At 37.6% G+C, this 20,397-nt stretch overlaps 2 protein-coding genes across 3 annotated transcripts; one reads left to right on the top strand and one right to left on the bottom strand.

The window, feature by feature from the left end:
* Positions 1–391: 391 nt before the first annotated feature.
* LOC113116723 (zinc finger protein 696) lies at positions 392–4,877 on the bottom strand. Of its 2 annotated transcripts, none has more exons than XM_026285046.1 (3): positions 4,630–4,877; positions 3,966–4,197; positions 392–3,323 (listed from the first exon to the last, which is right to left on the bottom strand). In XM_026285046.1, the coding sequence occupies exons 1-3, from the start codon at positions 4,648–4,650 to the stop codon at positions 1,954–1,956; spliced, it is 1,623 nt and encodes a 540-aa protein (XP_026140831.1). In that variant the 5' UTR covers positions 4,651–4,877; the 3' UTR covers positions 392–1,953. The 2 variants fall into 2 exon arrangements, with proteins under 2 accessions (XP_026140831.1, XP_026140832.1); XM_026285047.1 differs by lacking the exon at positions 4,630–4,877 and adding an exon at positions 4,453–4,595.
* A 1,848-nt stretch (positions 4,878–6,725) lies between these two features.
* On the top strand, positions 6,726–16,042 carry nfkbid (nuclear factor of kappa light polypeptide gene enhancer in B-cells inhibitor, delta). The gene is made up of 12 exons (XM_026285037.1): positions 6,726–6,912; positions 10,318–10,442; positions 10,529–10,559; positions 10,670–10,893; positions 10,987–11,219; positions 12,302–12,407; positions 12,506–12,652; positions 12,726–12,777; positions 12,878–13,047; positions 13,849–13,965; positions 15,017–15,181; positions 15,339–16,042. The coding sequence occupies exons 1-12, from the start codon at positions 6,897–6,899 to the stop codon at positions 15,408–15,410; spliced, it is 1,458 nt and encodes a 485-aa protein (XP_026140822.1). The 5' UTR covers positions 6,726–6,896; the 3' UTR covers positions 15,411–16,042.
* Positions 16,043–20,397: the final 4,355 nt, after the last annotated feature.

The following is a 20,397-nucleotide window of genomic DNA, read 5'->3' as shown; positions in this document are numbered from 1 at the left end:
AATTTGAAGAGGGCAGAATAGTAGCTAGGTGCTATGGAAATTCCCTAGTCTTAAATTGATTGACCTTACAGTAATTTCAGACAGTCACAAGTTACTCAGCGAAGGTGAATTCTTCAGGAAGTGCAAGCAACTAGTTGTAGTTTTGAAAAATATTCGTAGGAGGCTACTTGTTTGTTTTTTGTAGATAAAGTGTCATGTCTCATATTCTCATTGAGAATATATAACCCCAAAACATGGTTCAAGGATTCTGGTCTGAAATGTATCACAAATGTTGGTTACAAAATAAATTAAAAATAAATAAATAAATAAACAGAATACATAATTAAACCAAACTGGTATCACTGCGATCACAAAGTTGAATATTTTAAACTCTTAAAATGAAAACATCAAATAATGTACATCAGCATTTATTTCTGTTGATACATGTGTACACAATAGACATATATTGTAGACATGAGCTAAACTGACAGATGAACAACAAGCTGAATAATTTAGCGTTGTTTAACTTAAAACTGCATTCATTCTACAACCACACTCGCATGTGGTACAAATAATCTTAATGACCATATTTGTGTTTTTGTCTTATTTTGCATGTGCGTCTCAAAATTCCCATTAAGAAAGGCACTGCTACTTCAGCAGAAAACTGTGCTCTGTCAATTTCAGGCTTAAAACCTTTCATTTACCCTAAGAAAGCAATCACAACCATTCATCCATTCTCCAAACCACTTATCCTCTATATGGTTGTGGGATACATGGGCCTATACCAACATCTTGGGCCATGGGCTTTGGAAGTACCCCAGACAGATGGCCAATCCACCAAGCAGACACATATTCACAACTTCAAACAGTTACATTTCTCCAATTAACCCATTTTGCTCGCCTTTGGATTGTGCGGGAATCTCACAGCAACACAGGACATTCATTCTGCGGTGACACTGACAATGAACCACCGTGTCGCCTTCCAGCAACTTTTCTTAATAATCATCATAACTGCATCAGAGGTTTGTTCTAATAATCTTTAAAAAAAAAACTACTTGCAAACCTGCAAAATACTTTCAAATACATATGTACAAAGTGTTAAAATGTAAATAAATCACTTTTCCACTATCAGGCTGTATGGCTGGAAGCAATACAAGTTTTGGCACGAGTCGCATTAATTACAAAGTACAAATACAAACCTTTCCAGTTTATCTACCAAACCGTCCTCAGGCCAGGAGAATCATTCAGGTAGAACGGCTTTGGTGACATGGAGACTCATGAGCTTTGTAAACTGAGCCTTCTTCTCTTTGCTTTCTGGTAACCTCTGGGCCAAGGGTGGAAAAACTAGTGCAGGTTTGGTAACAAATATGCACAAATACCTTAATACTGATATGCAAAGCTACTAATTTAAAGTTTAAGGGGCAGTTTCAAAATACAGGTTATCACAACTTTGCTTTTATAGAGGCAAAAATCACAGGCAAAAGAATCTGACATGACCAAACCAAGAATGTTCAGAATGGTCTGATGTCACACGCCACCATTTCCGGGTCCAAACGCTCTATCAGATGCCAAAGCAAACAACAAATGGTAATGGTAATATTCAGTACACTCCCTAGTGTGCTTTAATACTAACAAAAAAAATCATGATCCCAACCTTTATCTCCACACTGAAATGTTTGATGGCTAGAGAGTGATTCAGTCTTTATAAATCATTAAAATACTGGTTTCCAGGACACCATGAGCTTGGAGACTGTAGTGTAAACTGCAGGTTTAGCTAAAATGTGTAATATAAATGAGATTGCATTCTCAGTTGTAATGTATAGCATCTTGGACACAAACAATATTTCTTAAGTCATAACAGTGTGATATAATATCAGCAAGCTTCAAAGGGGCTCAACATCTGCCTTAACGCATTACATTAAGCTGCTTTTATCTTTTAAAATACATGGCCTCAGAAATGTTTGTTGTTTTTTTCTAATCTACAGTTTTGTCAGAGCTGCTCTCTTCCTTTTTTCTCTCTTCCTTAGAATAGTGTTGCAATATCTGGTGTTTGTTTCTAGACGGAGCGTCTGGAAAACGCTGACCACAGTCCTCACAGGCATACGGAAGGGCATCTTTGTCCCGATCCCCTCTTAACTGCTCTCTACTGGGCGGACTCCTCTCTTCCACTTCCCGAAGATGGTTCTGGTTGAGACCGGAAGCTTGAATTCTCTGGAAGTCTGAAACAGAGGACGACGCAGAGGCAGCCAGGCTAGGCCTTCCCACGGAGTTGGGCTCCGTCACGATCCCGTGAACCATGCGGTGATGAAAGCGAATTCCGGAACGGTTTGAAAAGCTCTTCCCACAGAGGCCACACACGAAAGGCCTCTCGCCAGTGTGGATGCGAGTGTGGATCTTCAGAGCTCCAGACTGAGTAAAGCACTTCCCACACTGACCGCAGCGGTACGGTTTATCCCCCGTGTGAATTCGCTGATGTGCTCTCACACCAGCTAAGTGAGGGAAACCCCTTCCGCAATAAGTGCAGGTGTACGGTCTCTCTCCGGTGTGAATTCGGCGGTGAATTTTAAGCGCCCCGGACTGGCTAAAGCTCTTGCCGCAATCGGAGCAGCTGTATGGACGGGCGCCTGTATGTACGTTGAGGTGGATTCGCAGATTGCTGTGTGAGTTGAATGCACGGCCGCACTCTCCGCAAAGGAAGCCGCCAGCTTTGGACGCATGCTGGGTTCGCTGGTGCTGCAGCAGTTGTGATGGCCGGGGGAAAGAGGCATTGCAGTGCATGCATGGGAGCTGCTGCAAGCCTTCCTGTTGCGTATGGGCCTGCTGATGGCGAAGGAGCTGGGCGCAGGTGGGGAAGCTGCGCTGGCAAGATAGGCAGGGGAAGGACGGGAGCGTACGTGACGTGCAAGTGGAGAGCGGGCAGTGATGATAATGGCGGTGGGCAATGTGTGCCCCTGAGTCCTTTTGTTGGCGTAGAAGTTGGCTACAGGTTTGAAACCCACGGTGGCAGCATAGACACGGAAAGGCCTGAACTGGTGGGGACTCAGGATTTTCCTGAGGGATTGGGCTGTGTGTGCTAGTGCCTTTGTCCTCTTGTTGGGGGTGAGCAGATGTGCTGCTGGGCTCAGTGTTTTCCTCTTCCAGAGAGAGTCCCAAACCTACACACAAGCCTAGGCCGACAAGGGCAGCACCGGGCTCTTTAATCTGCTGCGGTGGGGTGGACTGTGGGGCTGAAGGTGGTTGGATCTGGGAGGCCAGGCTACTTCTGGGTTTTAAGGTGTGGAAAGAAGAACTAGAAGGATATGAGGAAAGAGGGCAGCCGGGACATGTGCAGGAACGATGCTGAACTACAAAAGATCAATCAATGAGGAAGTGAGTATAAGATGGATAAACATGATAGAACTTAATATTAAACTATTTCTTGGTAGAAAAAGATACATATTATGAGGTTTGGCCTATTAAGTGGCATTTTATTAAAAAAAAAATAGATGAAAATTATTATTCAAATAATTTTGTATTTTTATGTATTACATGGCTCTCTGGAATACTTGATTCTATTTAGCTAGGTTCAACTATCAAATATTTCTAAATAATGTCTGTTGTTTCTGTATAACTGACTGCTCATCTATTTCCTTAAAACCTATGTTTCATATAAAATACTCAGGTCCTAATCACCCTGCCTGGGTTTAATTTGTGATAATGATTTATTATGAGACATGGCTAGATTGCATATACAGTGTCTGATCTGCACTAAAAAGCCTTAATTTATTAATGTATTTTAATATGTATTAAATGTATTTTTATTTGCTGTAACTCTGTTCTGTTAAAATCTAAAATGATTTTCTCATTTAGCAACGTGCTGCTAAAACCAGTTGGAGCTGTTACTCAGAATCAATAAATTCTACATGTTTCCCAATCCTTTTCAGGTGAAAGTGTATTTATAACCCAGTGGTACAGTACCCTTACAGTCTACTGTAATATTTACTCACCATGGCTTTCATGACCTCTGGGTTCCCTTTCCTGCAGACCAAACCGAACAGCACTTTTCACCTGGCTCTGTCTGGACGGGGTAGACTGGGGAGGATGAGAGACTTTGGGCAAAGCAGAACTCGGTGTCTCCCCAGTACGTTGCTCTCTCAGTGGATGACCCGTGACTGAAGCATTTGCAGCCATAAGGTCACCAATAAAATTATGCATATCCAGCCATGAGCATGGACCAGCCTGCATTAAATAAGATTCATATTAAATTATATTAGTTGTAAATACTGTAATATAATTTTATACAAGATAATATAAACACATCATGTCTAAATATAGCAATGTCACATTACTGCATAGTTTGCAAATATAGCCTTAAAGCAATAGGATAACGGGGGTCATAGAATAAATCGCATCATGAGAAAATGACACCTTTAGGTACGCGTAACAAGATGCTATACAAGCGTTACGCGTACGATATCAAGCGATACATCTTACTAAATAACAAAACATTTCCATCGATCCGTATCGCTGTGCTGTTAAATACAGGCACGCCAATAAAATGCTTTCGTCTGCGCTTTTGTCGCCTTTGGTGGCTATTTTTTTCAAGCCATGAAACACATTACACGCCCCTTTTAAGGCTACTTCCTCGTGTTTATTTTGGCATGTACTCACTGCGAGTCTGTCTTTGTCCATCTGGAGAGCCCTTACGTAATCGACCGTGCAACTGTATTAATACACATTTATGATTAATGTAAGGTTGGTCGTTTCTTTCAGTTGGTAAACCGAGAACCACGAGTTAGTGCTGGTTGTCTCTTGACTCTAACGTTACTGCTCCACTTCTCTCACAGTCTGGAGCTGTTCATAACGCCATTTTTCCCCCATCGACAGCAGTGTATTTCCGGGATATGAATCATGTGACTAAATTCCTAAGTTCTGTATACCAAATTCTGTACCTTATAGGGATGTGTACCACGTATGCAACCATGACAGCCGTCTCTACCATATGTGTGCGTGCGTGAGTGTAGGCTATGTCTGTGTGTGTAGAACAGAACTGGCCAACAAAACCATACAAAATATTTCCAGATGTGTCACACTCACAAATGGTACTGAGGTGACAGACCGACAGTGACAGTCATGTCTCTGCCTGACTAATACTGTCACGGTTGCTAAACTTTGCCAGTAAACTATGACTTAACAATTGTAATAGACTGAATTATGATGTAATCCATGGAGTGGCTTAAGTCATTATATAATTACTATACTACTATAATTACTATAGTAGTTTGTATATAGGAATTGATCCTAGACCCCCCTTTATTACATTCAAAACATTAGAAAGAACGACAGAAAGAACAAGAGCTACATTTGAAGCTAGGTTACTGGGAAATCTATAAAGCAGGTAGCCTAATGAATATTGTATTGCGTATGTACTGTATGTGGTCATGAACAAGAATATGATGTCCATGTTTATTTGCATATTCTACAGTATCAGAGTTTCTGTTTAGCATATGATCAGTTAAAACAGTGAATTAGAACATCATTACTTTAAATGTACATATTTACTGAAAATACTGAAATACATAAATATCTAATAGTTAATCCATAGGGCTCATCTAAGCTTGGTTTATTTATTTATATAAATGTATAGGACAACATTTGTTGTAGATTTGTAGAGGATGTAATGATGCAATGAACTGTTTATGCCACATGAATTTCCCCCAACAGTGAATGTATGTATGTAACATTTTTGGCCACTAGATAGAGCCCTTAAGACAGAAGTTCTGTTCACAAACCAAGAGACTGTCTCCACTCCATTTGAATTCCACTCCCCTTTTAGAATGTAAGTTCACTAAAAACTGAGTTTTTATACCCATAATTCCTTATTTTGTTTACATTTTTAAGGACCCATAATGGAGGAACTCTAAATCTTGCTCTTGATGATCTACAGCTTGCTTGATGACACTGAAGTTAGTCAAAAGTATGTTACTACAGGAACAAACAAATATGGAGTGGCAATGCAGCATGTAAGACTGACTCATCTCAGACATCTCAGATCAGATTTTTAAAGTACTACTTCAGAATGTACTAAAAGTGTGCAGTTGTGATGCTTAACATAATATTATTTAAAGAGTGCTCTTCTCATTACACACCAAATAACTGCAAGACCACTACAAAGTGAACAGCAGTTGAGCTTGGGCATTTAAAGTTCTCCACTTTTTTGCATCAAGGAGAGGGTGAGTGGGTGGAGGTTGAGGTGGAGGAGGAGCAGGAAGAAACAGAAGACAGTTTTGGTGTCGGTGAGAATGGAGGAAATGCACATAATGGTTAACATCTCTAAAGGAAATTAGCAGATCAAAGATTTTGTCGGTGGGGGGGGGGGGGTGTAGATAATAATCTTCAACTACGCGGAAAACTAACTCAGAATCACTGTTTATATTATATTAATAGAAATTATTAAATTAAATATATTTCCAAGAGTGATGTAATCCATCAACCATTATTTAAATACGCTCTTTTTTTCTATGAGGTTGAGAAATGTATGAAATCAAACCTAAAACATGAAACAAAGATGACAATTACAAAAACAAAAGCGTTTTAAACTAAAATGTATCAAATATATTTTCTTATCATCTCAGACATCCTTATAACCAGATACGCAAAACGAAACAGAGAGAGAGAGAGAGAGAGAGAGAAACCCTTACTGTTGCTGTCAGAAGCAAATCGACCAACCTTCCTCATCACAAGTGGGTGGAGCTATAAAAAAAGGGCTGGCAGAATACAACGTGGTCTCTGTATACATAGTGGAACGTGCCGGAGTCAGTTAATAACAGGCAGTGACTCGAGGAGTTGACATTTATCAGAGGCTGCTCTGCGTCTGACATCATTCATTTCACCTGGCGTGGGAGCCGAGAATTAAAGACAGACAAAGGGATTCTGACATGCACTTTCAGAAATGTAAGTAAGACCTTTTTGTTTATTAACAGAATTTGTACAGCATAGAGTGATGGGGAATATAAATGCGCTTTATGAAATGGTGGAGTAAAAAAAAAGTACAAAAAAATACAAAAGCTGTCACTAGTACAGTAGGCCTACCCTTTCAGTCTACTAATACCACTACCAATTGGGTAGCCTACTAATGTTTAGCTACACTTTAGGTAGGCTAACCTCGGGTAGCCTACTAACATGTACGTTTTATGGTTAAATAAGGTCCAAAGTTTTATTTATTTATTATTATTATTATTATTATTATTATTATTATTATTATTATTATTATTATAAGATACCGACACAATGACAGCTTTTGTGTCTTTTTTGTGTGTGAGTGTAAGACGACGAGACAGGTGGCAGTGTTCGGGTTTTATTTGGACCTCTATAATAAATTGACATAAGCGTTAAATAAGTAGACTGCAAACAACCTATGGCATATACCTTTATCTTTTGCTGTTTACATGTTTTTTTTATGACGTCAGTTCAGGGATGTATGACCATTTAAAAATAGATTGAACTCATTTGAATAAAGGATCCCCTGTCACTGACTTCATTTTTTACAGCTATTTGGACAAACCCCTTGATAAATCACTCCTCCCTGTTCGACTTTCATTTCCCGTTTTTATTGGGTGTGGTGTGGGTCTCATTTTTACAGAGAAATGTTTGTGAAAATGATAGCCTAAAGAAAATATGTCCGTCAACTTTAAAGCACGCATTTCTAATACTGGCAGCTTAAATGTCATGTGGAATATGTCAAGTGTCTATGAATAAAATGCAACGTAAGGTTTTTTTTTTTCAATGAGCTAATAGGTTTAGGCTACTGCATGTGTTTATAGCCAGATAGCGGAGCGAGAGCCACGGAATCCCCGAGTCACACCCACGCGCGTGACTCACTGGCCAGGGATTTCCGTCTTTGAAATTACAAGACAGGGGTGCGAGGGTATCCCAGCCGCTAAAGCCCACTCATTCGGACATTTTAAGCACGAAAATCAGTCTTGTGTAAAATAGTGTCATGCGACCTTTAAACCTGTTGCGAGTGATAAAAGAAGCATTGTTATTAGATATCTTGAAGATGATCAGGTGTTTCTCGACATCAATAACGTTGGCGATTGTTGTAACACATTTACAACGTAATTTTACCTTAATTAAAAAAAAAAAGTCAAATTAGACTAATGTCAAAACATAGCAATCTGTATGTTTGTGTTAGTCACTTCTTAGTTGTAGAAACTGTAGCCTACATATATATTGTCCTATTATGATTTTATGGTCCAATAGAGGACAGCGTCCAGTGTGTGGAGATAAATTATAGTTTTACAACTACTGTAACCTCAGAAGAGTAACCCTTATTTCACCCCTTCACCCCTAAATGATTTAAATACATATTGAGACATTTTGGTATAACTTTCTGAATTTGCCTATCTTTAAAGACATTATAACCATTGTTTTCATTCCAGATTTTTCTTAATCTTTCAGAAATATAGAATGTTATTGGCAGTTGTACATGTCCATTGTGTGTTAACACAGTGTTGAGCAGTAGCCCATCTTTTCTCTTAACCTTTTGAGTCGGCTTTAAAAAGCAAGAGCCAGAGAAGTGGAGTAATTCAAAGAAACTGGAATGGAGAACAAACAAGAGAGATAAGGAAAGGAGTGATCCTCTCAAGGTTATCCCCAGTGGGATTTCCATCTTCCTCTTTTGACTCCCCTTCACCATAAGAATTACTTAATGTTTTGCCGAAACCAGTCGCTTTTCCTGTAAAAGGGATACCTTGTAGAGTGAAACGCAAGTAGGCCTAGCTCTTCTGTCCAAGCTATGAATAGATAAATCAACTGAAACACTATTATATACTGTATACACAACTATTATCACATCATGAAGGTGCATAATATAATCCGGAAATACCCATAAAAGATGATAAAATTACTTCAAAGTGTTTCCCTCACAGTGCTGTGTTTGTAAGAACTATCTGTGCTTGATACAATAATTCAATAAATATATTAGATTTCTTTCCCTCCAGTTTAGCTGTGATCTGTGCAGCTGATTTCAGCTCATTACTACCACTCAACGAAATGCTAGACAGGCATCAAATCTGACTCTGAATCAGTATCGAAGCATCTGTTCATACACCTCTGATGGGGCCCCTGCGAAAGACATACGTCACTGGTACAGGAAGAAGATGTGGTTTGCCACGAAGAGCGTAACGGAGAAAAGGAAATAGTTACAGAGAGTGTGCTGCGAGAGCCCTCTCCATAGACGCAGGGTTTCTGATGTAGACAGGTAGACGTAACCTCACCACCTCTTTTCCAAATGGAATACCTTCCTCACGGGTGAAAGGATGAGCACTATACTCCTTCGGTGGAAATTTGGTTCTTATCTCACGTTTGGGGTCAAGATTTTGAAGAAACTTTCCTTCCTTCTGCTCTAGAATACGTAACTGATGCCCACTGGAAACCTCCGATATTTGCATTCTTGTCTTTTTCAGTTTCTTTTGGTGACTAACGCAAGAAAAAATACAGTTCAAGTCATACCAGCACCTGTTATTAAAAACGGCCCTGGGGAAATCACGTTACTGGAGAAATCAATCAGATTTACTTGAAAACAACAACAATAAATGTGTATCCGGTGAGATATACCGAAAGTGGTTGTGTGATTAATGCTTTACTCGACTTGATTGTTAAAAAAATCATTGTAAATCAAAGGCATTAAAAAGACATTGTAAAACAAAATTGTTTTAATGGAAATGTGAGATAATGTGAGATAATGGAGATTTGCAGATCTAAAATATCCCGCTAATAATAAATATTTAGTCAAAATTCCAGTACGTTTCACTAATATATTATTGGAATATAAATTACTCAATCATTTTTTTATTGAGATTTTAAAAATTGTGATAAATTCTATGAATATCATAAAAATTCATAATAATATTGCTAATATTTTAAATATTGGTAAATCAATAATAACCATGTAGATTAAGTGATATTTACTACTGTTTAAAAGTTTGGGGTCCGTAATGATTTTAATGTTTGTAAAAGTCTCAAATGATCAGCAAGGCCACATTTATTTGAGAAAAAAATACAGTAAAAAGAGTAATATTGTGACAGTTTTCTATTCTAATATATTTTAAAATGTAATTTATTCCTGTGATACTTTACTTTAGTCTTCAGTGTCACACGATCCTTCATTTTTTTCAGAATGAAATAGAATGTTCTGAACAGAAAGTTCAAAATAACAACATCTGTCTTTACTTTCACATTTCATCTATTTAATTTGTCATTGCTGATGATTTAAACTGTTTAATGGTGTAGGCTACTGATCATATAGCAGCATTTAAACAGCATTTATTTTTAATTTGTTTTGTCCTGTGTCCACAGCACCGAAGGAAAAGGCGTGTTACCCTCTGCCCACAGTGAAGAAACTCCTGGAGCAGAAGAGAAAGAGAGAGACCTCCTCAGCACCACCCTCCTGCTCTGCAGCATCGTACACTGCATCTGTCCCAGTGAGACAAACGATTATATTGTTAAGTGTGAATGTCTTGAGACTGATACAAACAACATTAATCACCTTCCAAAATGTTTCCAACAGGTGTTGGCATCAGAACAATCTCCCACTGCCGGTGAGTCCGAGCATCTCTGCTGCTAAATTAGGGTTTCGCTTGATTAAATGAGACTTCAGGGATATTTCGATTGTCTTTGACATCTGAAAATTATACCTTTTCTTTTGCAGGAGCCAGTGCAAGCTACACAGACATGGGAGCAGTCGGATATGACCGATGGGAAGTTCCCAGCATTCTTCAGGCACATTCCTCACTACAGCAGTGCAGCCCTTTCACATTCATGCCTAGTTCCTCCGCTGCACCAAACTTTACCCAAACTGGACAGACGCTTGCCACTGGCTACAGCCCTCAGCAAATGCAAGACTGCCAGGATGCTCAGACAACACAGCAATATGTAAGAGCTTTATAAGTAGTACTGAAGGCTTACAAAATCCAAGGTTTGTTCATATTATGAATGAAAAAATCAATCTGTTCTTTGTTTTCACAGTCTATAACAGAGTGCCCTGTAACTGCAGCCGGGACTGATATGACTGGGACTGTCCCCATTCAGACCTCTGGCTTGTGCTGGCCATCTGAGTCCAGAGCAGCGGATCACACAAGCCCATACCTTCTCCAAGAGTTCAGGCCCCAGATGGATATGGTGAAGCTGCAGGAGGCCAGAGTCTTCCTGCAGAACATGGATTACAGTAGGACCACCTGGCAGGATGATGATGGGGACACGTGAGTCAGAAGATATTCTCAATATTGTCTAGGGTGGAGATTTACTACCCTGGATGCTGAAACCAAGTGTCCTTTGGAAGAATGGTCCGTAGCCCAGGACTTACTTAAAATGAGTTCAGTACTGTTCAAAAGTTTGGGGTCAATACAATTTTTTTTATGTTTTTGAAAAAATACATCTATTATGCTAACCAAGGCCTCAAAAATACAGTAAAAACTGTATTTAAATTTTTTATTCGAATTTAAAATTTATGTTTTCTATTTTAATACATTTATAAATCACATTCCTGTGATTTTGATGAATATAAAATAAAAAATAAAAATAAAAAATATTTGAAATAAAATGCATATGTAACATTGTAAAGGTTTATCACTTTTGAACAATTGAAAATTGATTGTTTAAATAAAAAATTTTCTTTGAACAAATAAATTATTTTTTCCTTTATTTATCAAGAAAATGGGTCAATATGTTTTTCAGTACAATTTAAGTAGTTTAGAATAATATTTTAATTTATTATTCTTCGAAAATAAGTGCTTCCTTGCTTTTTAAACAAATGTTGTCAATGGTTGTGCGATATGATGTGACTGCCCAAAAACTGAATAATATTTCGGAATTAATTACTTCTTAAAGTTAATATGTGTACACTTAACTATATTCAAATTACTATTATTTTAAATTTACTTTTAGTAAATAGTTTTTGGTTAAACCACTTGAAAAATCATTACATTTCAACTTTTTACTGAAAATTATTTTTAAAAAGTAATTTTTTTCAATGTGACAGTCTTGTGTCATTGACCCATATAACATTTGCAGACTCTTTAGATACATTTACGTTAAAGTAGCCATTCAACTTTCTGTATTTTTGAAAAACGTTCAGTTAATGCATTCCGCAGATTAGCACATTAGGTGTTTTACCAGAGGGGTCCCCCAAGGTCTTGTGTGTTTCTTAACTAATGAAACCATTAGTTGTATGAAAAGTGTAAGCGTAAATCCTATGGAAAAGTGACTGAAAATAGCAAAGCTGTTAGACGGCTCTGCTTGCACTGTAAATGAAAACTGAAACTCTATTCTTTCTCTCTGTTAGCATTCTACATATCTACACCGCGAAAGGCCTGAGGGAATATGCTTTTGCTGCTGCGGAGAAACTTAGTGAACTGGGGAAGTTGGATTCTAAAGAACACAAGGGCAAGGTGAATATCACGGCAAAATACTGTTAAATCTAATTCAGAATGTACTAGAGACTGTTTTATTCATGCACTCACTGACTATCTGTTCTCTTGAATCCCAGACTGCTTTGCTTGTGGCTGTAACTGCCAATCAGCCAGATATAGTCCAGGATCTACTCTCCCTAGGAGCGGACATCAGCATCTGTGACGTCAACGGTCAAACTGCACTCCACCTGGCTGCCACCTATGGTTTCCCTCGTATCATGCAGGTGAGAGACTGCCCATTTGAAATCTATTTGACATAAAAAAAAAGCATGCTTCTAAACTGTTATGATTTAACAGGTTGTTCTCTATGCTGGACTGCGAGTGGACCTGGAGGCTCGTAATTTTGAAGGTATAAACCTTTACATCGTGTTCCATAAACATCACAGTTACAGTGACATCTGAGGAGACAATAATAAATCGCCGCTCTTGCTTTTGCCTGTTATCTTTAGGTCTGACTCCTCTGCATTGTGCAGTGATCTCTCACTGTGCCACGATAAAGGCTATAAATGCCTCCTCATCCTCAACATGGATACCTGATGGCAGTCTCCAGACTCAAGCAGAAGACAAACTGCTGTGTTTGCGGCTTCTTATTAATGCGGGAGCTTCAGTTCTCAGCCAGGTACTCCGTTTTATGGCATTTTAATATATTAGACTTTCAGTACAGTTTAATCCCAATGATAATAAGGGAATGTGTTAATTATTGCTAAAGGACCCCTTGGTGTATAAACAGATGGTGCGGGGACACTAATTAAATAATATTATTTTAAAACTGAGAGGCCCATTATAACATTAGTACGGTGCCATATTAAAGCCAATAAAATAATCATCATTGATGTATAAAGATATAACATTTAGGATATGATAGCAAATTGAATTTTCAATATCATTACTCCAGTCTTTAGTGTAACACAAGCTTTCAAAAATCAGTCCAATATGCTAATGTGGTGCTCAAGACACATGCATTATTATTGTTGAAAACAACTGTGCTGTGTGATATTTTTGTGGAAAGAGTGCTAAATATTTTTTTTTGACTAGAAAAAACAGTATAGGAATATTTTTAAGGTTTTAAATGTAAGTGTCAGTTTATTGGCACTATTGATCAATATGAATTCATCATCATTGGCAAATATAAGTATAGATTTATTTAATATCTTACTGCCCCAAAGTTAGTAACACACAAATCACGCATACTGACGTTTCCAAATTACGGTAGCGATTTCTGTCGTATAGGAAAAGAAACAATATATTTCCCAGATGTTCCTTTCTGACAGACAGACAAACAAATGATTTTGTCATTGTTCCATATCGAGCGGTTTCGTTTTCAGACTGCCGCAAAAGGAGGAAACCTCATTCATACCACACTTGCTTTGATGTTGCTTCAGCTTCACTTTGATGACAAGATTACCTTGGTCTTTTTCAGGAAATCAAAAGCAACAAGACAGTTCTTCACCTGGCAGTGAAGGAGGGGAATATCCATCTTGTGCGCTTCCTCCTCAGCCTCCAATTCTCCAGTATGCAGGCGTTCATCAACATGAAAGTGAGACACATGATGACGCTATTGTGTTGGCTTTCATATACATTTAAATCATACTCAAGTAATATCACACTTGCCTCGTGCCGCACGTAATTGCAACTGTGGTGAAATTTTGACCGACAGCACTGTTGCGGGTGTGAACAAGAAGTTATTGTTGAGTGACTTACATTTTAGATTCAATAGTATCATTTCAAATAGTTTCAAATAATGCCAAAGCAAATTTAACTGCTGCGTGTCTTCATTCCAGAAACATGCTGTAATGAAATGTTGTTACTCAGTGAATCACTATTTCTAAACAAATCTTTTAACTGAATGAATCAATGGTTGACTCAGTTGTAAAAACACTCACCTGTTTTCATTCCTGAATGAATCTGAGCTTTTTAGCAAATCGGCTGCATGAATGACTCAGTGACACACTTAGAAATCTGTTTCGTTCTCAATCGGTGTTTTTGAACCAATTGGTTGAGCGAATGATTCAGTGAATGATTCACTCACAAAGACAGCCACTTGTTCCATTCCAGAATGAATCAGAGTTTTTTAACGAATTGGTTGAGTAAACGACCGTAATGATTCACTCATAAATAGTTATTTTTTACATTCCGGAATGTATCTGTGTTTTTTAATGTATCGGTTGAGTGAACACTTCAGTGACTCGTTCATAGGACAGACACTTATTTTATTCCTGAAAGCGTCAAAAAAAATTAGTCAACGATCCAGTGACTTACTCATAAAAACAGTGAGTGAATGATTCATTGATCAATAACCCACCATTTGAATTATTGTGTTTGAACAAAGACAAAGACGTTCGAGATTTTCGAAATTCGAGAGACTTTGGTCAAACACCCCCAACATAAATGAAATATTTTGATTCAAAATGGCGAATTTTGCAGAAAAGCAGCATAAGTCATAAGACATGTGCCATCACATACTGTGCAACCTGAGGAAAGAGTCACTGAAAAATAGGCAGGGCTAATATACAGAACCTTGGGACATATTAATTAAAAAGGAACAACAGTGTGTTCACGATTATCTATAAATGTGTGTCTCCTCTCAGGCTCATGGGCACACTGCCCTACACATGGCCGCGGGGCTGCACGGAAGCCCCTTTCAGGAGGAACTGATCCGGCTGCTGCTGAGTCGAGGTGCTGATCCCAGCATCCGCAACCTGGAGAACGACCAGCCCGCTCATTTGCTCCAGAGCGGAGACAAAGGAGAGAGAGTGAGAGGTTTTCTTTATTAACAACCAGTCTGCCTGCTGTGAGAGCAAAAACATTCTCTTGTACAGTTTCGACCATTTTCTTTAACAGCATAGAAAGAAAAGAACGGATTACACAGTAGCTGACACACCATTTCCCCTCTCTCGCTCTCTCCCTCAGCTCAAGCTCATCTTGAAGAAGAAAAGTGCCTCCTCTAGGCGACGTTTTACATCCTTACAGGACCAAGAGTGACCAGGACTGATTTTTAGTCCCAGCGTTTCCCACCTTCTCCATTAGAAATGCAATCATCAGGATTTAATAATAGTAAGCACACAAAACATTCATCTTGATCATTTTGCTAACCGTTCATCATCAAGATGTGAATAATAATAAAAAAAATGTTAAGATCAGAAAGAGCTTTAAAAATAAGACCAAAAATGTAATCTATGGAGAAGAATGGGTTGATCTTTAGTATCCTTTTTTTTGAGGATTTTCACATATTACATCATTTTTAGTATGACAGTGTATTTTTTGAAGGATCTTTCACTGATTCTGTACCATAAAGCTGCTTCCCAGTTTATTTAAAGACGAATGCAAATTTAAGTATGTTCTTGAATAGTGATTTCAATGAAATCGTCATGAGGACTGTCAGTACCAGTCGAGTTTCCATCTTTGATTATAAACCATATTGGTTTGCATTTTTAACTCACTGTATCAGTGGGATATTCTTCATTTGTTTTGAGATGTATTTATATAGCTTTTGGCTGGTATACGTTGCATATTCTCTGCGCTCGTGCTCATGTTACTTTCACTCAGGGTGAAGATCAGTTATTTATTTCATTCTTTGATATGAATGACATCAGTTCTCTATGTAATGCACTTTTCTCAGCAGCACACTTGACATTAGTTGTCCTTACAAAAGATGTGTCATCCAGCCGTGCATATGAATGTGTTATTTTGATGAGTCGATTATGAGGGGGTGAAATGTCAGGAGGTTCTGAGGTTAGAAGGTAGTTTTATCGTCAAGACCTAACAGAATCAAGATGTCAGAATCATTCATATGATCTAACGATGTTATTTCAATGGAATAGTATAAAAAAGGAAAGATTTATCTATGTGGGGATAGTGTCCATCTTGTATCAAGATTTCAGATGTTGAGGATGTTGTTGTTGTTGTTGTTGAGTCAGTGATATGCATGATTCATCATGTTGAAGTACCCAGAGTCCCTCTGGAAATTCAAATGAGGGAAAGCACACGCTAATGTCACTTTCTTGTAAAACAAAGAGGTCTGTGGATTTATGAGAATTGGTTTGAAAGCAAAGTGCAAACTGCCTTCCAAGGAATTAATTTATGAAACTTTGCTCATGTTTTAATAAATATCACAAACACTCAATGAATGAAAGCATCTGACTAAACCAAATTCTGGGAGTTTATAAAGTAGCATTAAAATGTGCTTGATTGTTTGTACAATTTTTTTTTTTAAATACTGTTTATGAAGTGTCATCTTTAAAATGCCACATTTATAATTATTTCGGCAAATCATTAATGTTTTTATTAATGTGTTTGTGTGTTTTGCATTATATGTCAACTGACCAAGCCAAATTAAATAAAGCTAAATAAGTAAAGTCCAAGAACAAACCTCTGTAACTCAGGATCTTTTATTGATGTCTTTGGTACGTGACTAACATTTGGATGATTAATAAAAACACCTTTTCTTATAGTAACCGTACTGAACTCTTCATTATGACTGCTGTGGATGTTTAGTCATAATTACTTCAGTTCAAGGCAAAAAAAAAAAAAAAGAAAGAAAAAAAAAACCCTTCATGAACAGAACTGTAATGAATTCATAAGCATTCCTCCATGCTGATCAAACAGATGTGCAGTGGCTGAAATATATGGATGCTTTCTAATTAATATTTGAAGCATAAATACATTCAGTTGCAATTAAGTAATTTGCTTTTTCGTAACTCTTGGTTGGGGACTAAAGTATTACTTTCTAAAGTGTTTTGTTTACAGGAATACAGTAGTCATATATTCATGCTGTTACGATGTTCATAAGATCATGGTTACCTCCAAGGAAGGGTTGCATCAGCCGCCGTGAGGTTTGACTTAAATTGAGATGTAAAATTGGCTTAGTAACTACCAGTTATTTTCTATTTGACTGCACCATTAGTTCTTAAGGCAAGACTTTCCTATAGTGTCTAAGCCCTCTGTAAAGTAATGTCTGACTTTACAGATCCAAGTGACTAATCTGTAAACAGAAAAACCATGCTGTTTATTTGGTTATGATTGACATCCCAACAGTTAATGGGAATAAGTTAAATTAATGTAATATGACAAAATAATTGTGAAACATTCAAAAGTATTTCAAATACACTAAAATTCTAAACTAATTAATACATATATGATACAAAATAAAACAACTAGGAAATTATCCTACATTTTGTTGAAACTTGGCATGCAAAAGTTACAGGGTGATACACAGGATTGCATATAGTTCCATGCTGAGGGCTATTTCTATTTATTCAAACAATATTCTGTTTATTCAAATGTAAACGAGTGAAAATATTAACTTCATATCCGTCAAAAGCAGGGGTAGGCAAGTTCGGTCCTAGAGAGCCGCAGTCCTGCAGAGTTCCTGCAGAGAGGAACGAACTTGCCTACCCCTGGTCTAAAGGATTGAAATCCATTTTCATCTAATGGATTTCAATCCTTTAGACCAGGGGTAGGCAAGTTCGTGAGATCTTCAATGTAATTCAATCATTATTCCCAATCGCTTCTGTGAATATTTCCATAAATGCCCTTATAGGTTTAACCCTAATATAATAATAATAATAATAAGGACAACAACAACATTAAGAGCAAACTATTCATGCATGAGTAAAATAACTGGTGCCAGGTGAGATGCATCATGAATGGTGTCATTCACACGATATGAACACAAAAGAGACCTAAAAATACAGCAACAGATCAGCATTTAGGCTGAGGTTACAAAAACAGGTCAAGCAGGTTCGACTCTCCTCCACATTCCTGTAAGTAACTTTGTGCGTCTGAGCATTTCCTCTTGCTGAAATGGGCCGCCCTGTCGCACCATACTTTACACTGTCTGAGGGGGAACTAAAAGAAAAAAAGGTCAAATTTATGAAGTGTTCAATAAAAAAAAAATGTACGTAGTTTTTAGTTTAATTAATGTTTGTGGTCGTGTACCTTCCATCTTTGGTGGCTGAGGGCCTTCCACTGGACTAGATCTGTAGGGAAAAAAACAAAAACACAATTATCCCACTTAGCCAAGCTAGTCCATATAAGTATGGTGTCAAACTCAGCTTAGCACAACAACACACAGAGCTAAACGTGTTACGCAAGTACCTATAGTTTTAAAGTTATCATGAAAACCATGACTAGCTGGTTCAGGTGTGTTTAATTAGCTGGAGCTAAACTCCGCAGAGCTGTGGCCCTCCATGAACTGAGTTTGACAACCCTGGTGTCGCACTCTGAAATATTCAGCAAGCATGCACATCTCCTTTATTCAAATGTAAGTGGTGTTGCTTTATTTAATGCAAGGGCCTAACATCAATATTATCAAACGATTCAGATCATCTCTGGATGACATGCTGAGCATTTTATCAGGCCACGTCTACATTACTCTGGATACATTTGAAAACAGCATTTTCATTTTAAAACATTCTCCATCCACACTACTGAGGTTTCCAAAAGTTTCTCATGAACGCTGAAGCATAGGAAAATGCTTAATGATCTTAAAGTGCATGTTTAAAATGTAATTAAAGCTCACTTAGATGATACCAAGAGACCAGGCTTGATGAAATTCTTAAAGTTCTTCTTAATTAATAAAGTTCTCATGCTTTTCTTCTTGCCCATTTATATTGTTACAAAATATCTCAGAATCGGTGCATCCAGGTGATTGAGTGCGATCACCACATCTATCAGAGCAAACTCCACCACATGACTAAACTTCATTTCAACTTTTTTTTTTTTTTTATTCATCCACTTGGGAGAGTTTCTTCAAAAACCAGAGCTGTAAATGGAAGGCCTAAAACCCCAAAAAGTATTTTCAAATGTAGCCAGTATAGAGGTAGCCTAGTCACGATACACACTGCCAAGCCCCTTTAGTTCTTGACCTCTAGGAGGTGTGAGAACAACAAACTTTCTGCTCTCGTTTAAAACATATAACAAACTGCAGATTTTACAGTATGAACACCACAGCAGGTGTCTTTGATACATCTGGTCGTGCAAGTAAAACATGCTGTTGTTTGAATGGATAGACAGTGTTGTTGAGCTGAAAAAAAAAAGCAGCTGGTCAGACTCTGTTCAGAAACCAATAACTTAAGAAACCAGGGGCTGCATTCAAAGAGTACAGGAGCTTTCCAGTGAACAGACATGGAGCCATCGATTCGATGTTCATCTTTTCCATTTCCTCATCCTTATTCGGACTCATTCCACATGCACAGTCAAGGCTGCACATATGTGTGAATAACTCTTACTTGGATTTCGAACATTTGAACTTTTTACCTGTCAGGGCAAAGAAACATTTAGAGATGGTGAAAAAATATAACTAAGAGGAACTTAGATTGGGGTTAGTTGTGGCCCTGGAACAGCAAACCAGTCATAAGTCTCATAAGTTGTTAAAGTTGATATTTATACATCATCTGAAAGCTGAATCAATAAGCTTTCGATTGGTGTGATTCTTTTTAGGATAGGACAATATTTGGCTAAGATACAACTATTTGAAAATCTGACGAATCTTGGGAAAATCGCCTTTAAAATTGCCCAAATTATGTTGTTTGCTATAAATATTACTAATCAAAAATTATGTTTTTATATATTTACGGTAGGAAATTTACAAAATATCTTCATGGAACATGATATTTACTTAATATCCCAATGATTTTCAAGCATAAAAGAAAACTCTATAATTTTGACAAATACAGTACAAAGTAATTTTGCTATTGCTAAAAATGTACCTTTGCTACTTAAGACTGGTTTTGTAGTCCAGGGTCACCATTAGAGTTCAGCCAGTTTGTAAGAAATACATTGTCTCACTTAAATTGACCAAATGTTTCACACTGCAGAAGTACTTAGACAAATGGTTTGGTGGATTGAGAGAACTGAATATATTCACTGCTCTGACTGAAGTTAAACTGGACTAATTGTAATGCCAGGTAAACATCACTCATGATAATGACAACATTTTATAACATCACAGCTGTTACTTACTCAGAGC

Source organism: Carassius auratus, chromosome 16 (genome assembly GCF_003368295.1).
Source record: "Carassius auratus strain Wakin chromosome 16, ASM336829v1, whole genome shotgun sequence".
Taxonomy (NCBI): Eukaryota; Metazoa; Chordata; class Actinopteri; order Cypriniformes; family Cyprinidae; genus Carassius; species Carassius auratus.
The sequence above is the reverse complement of the archived record's forward strand: the minus strand, read 5'-3'. Positions and strand labels throughout refer to the sequence as shown.

What these genes read in the sequence shown, in the direction of transcription:
- nfkbid (XM_026285037.1), top strand. An exon ending in GAGCTTCAGTTCTCAGCCAG is followed by an intron (nt 13,048 to 13,848) that starts GTACTCCGTTTT and finishes GGTCTTTTTCAG; the next exon opens with GAAATCAAAAGCAACAAGAC. An exon ending in AGGCGTTCATCAACATGAAA is followed by an intron (nt 13,966 to 15,016) that starts GTGAGACACATG and finishes GTCTCCTCTCAG; the next exon opens with GCTCATGGGCACACTGCCCT.
- LOC113116723 (XM_026285046.1), bottom strand. Translation starts at nt 4,650, where the DNA reads ATGGACAAAGACAGACTCGCA. An exon ending in TGGACAAAGACAGACTCGCA is followed by an intron (nt 4,198 to 4,629) that starts GTGAGTACATGC and finishes TATTTAATGCAG; the next exon opens with GCTGGTCCATGCTCATGGCT. An exon ending in CAGAGGTCATGAAAGCCATG is followed by an intron (nt 3,324 to 3,965) that starts GTGAGTAAATAT and finishes GATCTTTTGTAG; the next exon opens with TTCAGCATCGTTCCTGCACA.